Genomic DNA, 5858 nt, shown 5'->3' with positions numbered 1-5858 from the left:
ACCAAAGTGCGAGAGGGATGCACTGCATCTCCAGGCACATCCAAAAAGGATGGAGGAGACACGGAAGCAGAGGATACAGGAGGATTAAAGGATTCAGGAAAGCAAGCAGCCCTCTGGAGAAGCTGTCGAAATTCAAGACTGGCAAGAGAAGTCAATTCAGCCTCTCACGCCAATCATTTATCATCCCCTGAAAAGAAGAGATTGCTTCCCCAGGGAAGTGAAAACAATGAACTTTCGGAGGTACTGCTTTTTTGCTTTCACTCTGCTCAGTGTGGTCATTTTTGTGAGATTTTACAGTAGCCAACTGAGCCCGTCAAAAAGTTACGAGAAGCTGAACAGTTCCAGTGAAAGATATTTTAGGAAAACTGCCTGTAATCACGCCTTAGAGAAAAAGCCAGTCTTTTTGTGGGAAAATATATTACCATCACCTTTGCGAAGTGTCCCTTGCAAGGATTACCTGACCCAGAATCACTACATCACAAATCCCCTTTCGGAAGAAGAGGTTGCATTCCCTTTGGCCTATGTCACGGTCATCCATAAAGACTTTGATACCTTTGAAAGGCTCTTTAGGGCTATCTATATGCCCCAAAATGCCTACTGTGTTCACGTGGATGAGAAAGCCCCAGCTGAGTTTAAGGAATCTGTGAGGCAGTTACTGAGTTGCTTCCAAAATGCTTTCATTGCTTCAAAGACAGAGTCTGTGGTTTATGCAGGAATTTCCAGACTCCAGGCTGATCTGAACTGTCTGAAAGACCTTGTCGCCTCTGAGGTTCCCTGGAAGTACGTCATCAACACCTGTGGACAAGACTTCCCCCTGAAAACCAACCGGGAGATAGTTCAGCACCTGAAAGGATTTAAAGGGAAAAATATCACCCCAGGGGTGCTGCCTCCTGACCATGCAATTAAGCGAACTAAATATGTCCACCAAGAGCATACAGAAAAAGGTGGCTCTTTTGTGAAAACTACTAATATTTTGAAAACTTCACCTCCACATCAGCTGACCATCTACTTTGGCACTGCCTATGTAGCGCTTACCAGAGAGTTTGTCAACTTTGTTCTCCATGACAAAAGGGCCATTGATCTGCTACAATGGTCAAAAGATACCTATAGTCCTGACGAGCATTTCTGGATGACACTTAATAGGGTTTCAGGTGTTCCTGGCTCTATGCCAAATGCATCCTGGACTGGAAACCTCAGAGCTATAAAGTGGAGTGATATGGAAGACAGTCACGGAGGCTGTCATGGCCACTATGTACATGGTATTTGTATCTATGGAAACGGAGACTTAAAGTGGCTGGTTAATTCACCAAGCCTGTTTGCTAACAAGTTTGAGCTTAATACCTACCCCCTTACCGTGGAATGTCCAGAACTAAGGCATCGCGAAAGAACCCTCAATCAGAGTGAAACTGCGATACAACCCAGCTGGTATTTTTGAGCTATTCATGAGCTACTCATGACTGAAGGGAAATGGCAGTTGGGAAGAGGAGCCTGTTTTTGTGAGAGACTTTTGCCTTCGTAATGTTAATGGTTTCAGGACGTTTATAGCTTCAGGACTTGGCTACATAATTATACTTAAAATGTCCACTGGACGCTGTGAAATACACTAACAGGATGGCTGGGTAGAGCAATCTGGGCACTTTGGCCAGTTTTAGTCTTGCTGTTTCTTGATGCTCACTTCCATATTAGCTTATTGTTGGGATCAACAATAATTTTAAATGACCTCAGATCTTTGAACCAGATACTCATCATATTCAAATGTTCTAATAAAAAAGAGAATTGTAGATAATACTGTCTAGGAAACTAAGAATTAGGTTTCTTTGAAGAAGGAATCTTTTATAACACATCAACTGTCACCACTGTGCTCAACCAGACAGATACTGAAACAGCTTTCTGGGTAATTCACCAATTTCCTTTAAAACATAAGCTACCTGAATGGAGAATAGATCTTGTTTCTGAGTTTCAACACCAGCATTTTTGGTTTACTCATGGCCAAAGCTCTGTATATAGTATAAATTCATTAACAAGAAACAGGATATGCTTTAAGACAGAATTCACTGTCTGTTGCTTCAGTAAAAGGACCTCGGGGAAATAGAACATTTCTCCACTATATGCCAGAATGTAGGCTGGTCCCTATGTCATGTCTTCCATTGAGAACACTAAAAAGTCCTTGCAAGAATGGAGATATGCATTCAAGAGAGGTGCTATCACATAGATCTAGTCTGAAGTCTGGAACACTTTCCTCTTCTGTGATCACCCCTCTCCCTGATATTATCTTACTTGCAAAATAGAGACCAAATTCTATCCTGTGAGGCTTTTAATTGAACCATAGTATGCTCTGAGTAGCTTTACAATGCCTGGTACTGATACTAGTGGCTCGATTTTTAAAAGCCTTCAATTGTAGATGAGCATCTCTGTTATTTATCCCTCATTCATCCATCCATTCATTCATTCAGCCTACATTCAATAAACATTTCTTGAGCGTCTCTTATGCACAGGACATGTACTGAAACAGAAAGGAAACACAAGAGCTTTTTCACTCTAAAAATCTTGGCAATAATGTCAACACCAGAAAGCCTCCTCTGGAGAATCTTGCAGAGTCATTGTAGTTTAATACAGGAATGCACAGGGCTGTGTAGCATGATACCAGACCCAGGAGATCAGTCATCACAAATTAAGCGTTGAATCAGAGATTATTCAACAGAGAGGGAGAAAGGAGGAGAGGGAGAGAGGGCCTGTTGTGTTCCAGCCATTCTGGTATTCCTTTATGTATCTAATTTCATTCAAACCTCACAACAGTCTTCTGAGGACCTTATATAATTACTCCCATTTTGCAGATGAAGTAACTGAGGCTTAGAAAGGTAATAGCACCAGGGAACAATTTCTCTGTGTGAGAATTAGGACTCTGTTACTGGTCTTCTCGGTTCATTTCCTGAGGTGGATTTACTGAGAGAAGGTGAAATAAAGCCATATTTAGTATACCAGAGAGGGTAGATTTTAAGAATGGTCTCAGTGTTAATATTGAGAAGAACTCCTGTCAGCTCAGAAAAAATGTGAAGTCTACTTTACTACTCCTGTAATACTAAACCGTTGAGTTTCTAAATATTTATTTATTCTAACAAAAAGCAGTTACTACAATGGATGACACATTTAATGAACAATTTTATTTTTTTTTCTATAACTGTGCCTGTTGAATGTCAATCATATTTAAAGGGAATGACTTTGAAGTAAAACCTTTTTTCTTGCTACTGAAAAAAATGGAATTGTTTTGGGTGGTAAAGAGTTAAGGAATAGGGAAGGCTGGTCACACAAGCAACCCTCGAAGGCCACATGCAGAGAGGCCAGCCCCGCTAAGGTGACCAGAGTGGGCTCCAAGCACAAATTACCATTGCTGTAGATGGGACTGTGTCCCCCCAAAATTCATGTGTTGGAGCCCTAACCCTCAATGTGATGGTATTTGAGATGGGGCCTTTGGTAAGGGAAGTTTAGATGAGGTCACGAGTGTGGGATCCTCATGATGGGATGAGTCCCCTTATAAGAGCTCTGGCTTGGGCCAGGCGCGGTGGCTCACGCCTGCAATCCCAACAGTTTGGGAGGCCGAGGCAGGTGGATCACTTGATGCTAGCAGTTCCAGACCAGCCTGGCCAATATGGTGAAACCCCATCTCTACTAAAAAATATAAAAACTAGCTGGGCTTAGCGGCATGTGCCTATTTGGCAGGCTGGGGCATGAGAATCGCTTGAACCCAGGAGGTGGAGGTTGCAGTGAACTGAGAGTGCCCCACTGCACTCCAGCCTGGGTGACAAAGCGAGACTTTGTCTCAAAACAAAATAGGTGGGGGGATAGGGAGTGTACTCAGGGTCAGCAGTGAAGTTTAAAAATTGTCTCTTTTCAACTTACTTCATTGACAGCACCTGAGAAGAAGAAACGTTTTTTACACTGGATGTTTCTCATGTAGAACGAGAAATCTTTCTGGAATTGATGTTTACATGCATGTTGTTGGTCATCTCTCTTATGTCTTAAACACTTTAATGTTGGAAGAGCATGGTGTTTGGGCTAGTGGATTTCTGACAGCCATGGGAATGTCCTGAAACTACTGTAATCTGATGTTTGTTTTCAATGAGGTTCCATGTTTTGTTTTCTTGGGAATAAATTAATATATTGTTTTCCAAAAAAAAAAACAAAAAACAAAAAACAAAAAAACAGAATGACCTCTCACAGGCAGCACAAAGGCCCTGGGCCCTTAGAAGGAAGGAGAAAGAGAGTAAGAATTAGTAGAGGAAGGCATAGGCACAATTCTTTAAAGAGTTAGATATTTTCTACCCTGCAGGCTGAAATAAAACATCATACACTTAAAATTTTGAAATCTGCTTTTGAACCAATCTTTAATCTGTCATTGAAAAGGAACCATTTTTTATTTTCATAATTTTTTTTTTTTTTTTTTAACCTGGGAGCTGAAAGGGAGACTCAGTGTAGACAAAGAAGTCACTAGGCTGAGTAAGATGGAATCTGCTGCTGCCCTACTGCTCTCCACCCAGGCAACCTGAACTTGCTGGGGAATCCAAGAGCCAAACAGGGAGATTCTTACCACCCAGAAAGGGACAAGATTTGTGCTTTATCTGAAAGAAGGACCAGGAAAGACTTCCTATTGGCCATTTCCATTGATTTATGGGGAGACTATCTCTGATACAAAGGAAATCTTTTTAGTGGTTAATTTCATTTATTGCACATATATGTTGGTAATCCTAGTGCTGGATAAACCTTGCTTTTAATAGCCATTTTCTCTTCAGCAAGCAGCTCACCATGTTTGAGCCCCAGTTTCTTTAGTTGCTAAATGAGGACACAATGATGCTGTCATTATTAGAAATACATAACATATATATATATAGTTTAAAAAGACATGATTGCTGATAGAGAGGAGGAGCTCAATAAATGGCAGTTCTTTCTATTTGGCACACCAAGTCTCTGCCCTTAACTGAAAAGGTTATAGATACATTATTCCAATAGTTAAGCCAATTATTGCCAATATTTATTAAGCCACTACAAAAAACCCAAGAGTGAACTGGGCACGAAGGAAGCAGAATTTAATCTCTGCCTTTAGGAAACTAGTAGTCTGGTGGAATACGGTTCAAGTACAATGCAAGGTATTTTTTGAAGTAAATGTAGAATTGTATGCTATAAACATCTAGTACTTTAGATTTTAGGAAACAGTGAATTCAAATGGAGCTGAGGTCAGCAGAGAATCCTTCAAGGAGATGATGCTAGTGCCTAAGTCCTGAAGGGTGAGCATGATCTGGGTAGGTGGGAAGGTGAAAGAAGGCAATGTTCATCTTTAACTCACCATTAAATGAGAAATTACTCACAAAATAACCTCACCTCACCTCAAAGGAGGCCACAGTGTTATTCATTTTCTTGGAAAGAAAGCTAAAGTTTCTAAGGCATTGTGAAAAGAGAATTGGATGCTACACCTTTTTATGATTCAACCATTTCCAGATATGATTCCATTAAGTGCCTTTTTAAGACTTCTGCTATCATTCTCTGAAGCTCAGGGAAAAAATTCTTTGTGGTTTGACATTCCTTTTCATTTACTCTGGAGGAAAACTCACCATGAAAATTTCCATACGTTCATCTTCTCCTGTACATATTTATGTCAACAGTTTTCTTTTTAACAACTTCCAAAATGTATGCTCTTTCCCGTGTTATTTTCCCTAAAAGTAATTCAACAGTAACATAGCTCACAGATTATGGGGACTGCACAAAGTTATACAGGCAGGTGTGACATTTCTACTTGGTAAAAGTCATTGTCCCAGAACATAACAAGGGGCAAGATTTACCCACTGGCTTGAGGTACTCACATTGTT

General features: G+C 40.6%; 1 protein-coding gene across 1 annotated transcript; it reads left to right on the top strand.

Moving 5' to 3' along the window:
- The first annotated feature begins 226 nt into the window (after positions 1–226).
- LOC108528720 (N-acetyllactosaminide beta-1,6-N-acetylglucosaminyl-transferase-like) lies at positions 227–3255 on the top strand. The gene has a single exon (XM_017870702.1). The coding sequence runs from the start codon at positions 227–229 to the stop codon at positions 1433–1435; it is 1209 nt and encodes a 402-aa protein (XP_017726191.1). The 3' UTR covers positions 1436–3255.
- Positions 3256–5858: the final 2603 nt, after the last annotated feature.

This window comes from Rhinopithecus bieti, unplaced genomic scaffold (assembly GCF_001698545.2).
Source record: "Rhinopithecus bieti isolate Rb0 unplaced genomic scaffold, ASM169854v2 scaffold_54, whole genome shotgun sequence".
Taxonomy (NCBI): Eukaryota; Metazoa; Chordata; class Mammalia; order Primates; family Cercopithecidae; genus Rhinopithecus; species Rhinopithecus bieti.
Note: the sequence above shows the minus strand (reverse complement) of the source record. Positions and strands in the feature narration are given on the sequence as shown.

Excerpts from the sequence above, each read along its gene's own strand:
- LOC108528720 (XM_017870702.1), top strand. The coding sequence starts at position 227 with ATGAACTTTCGGAGGTACTGCTTTTTTGCTTTCACTCTGCTCAGTGTG.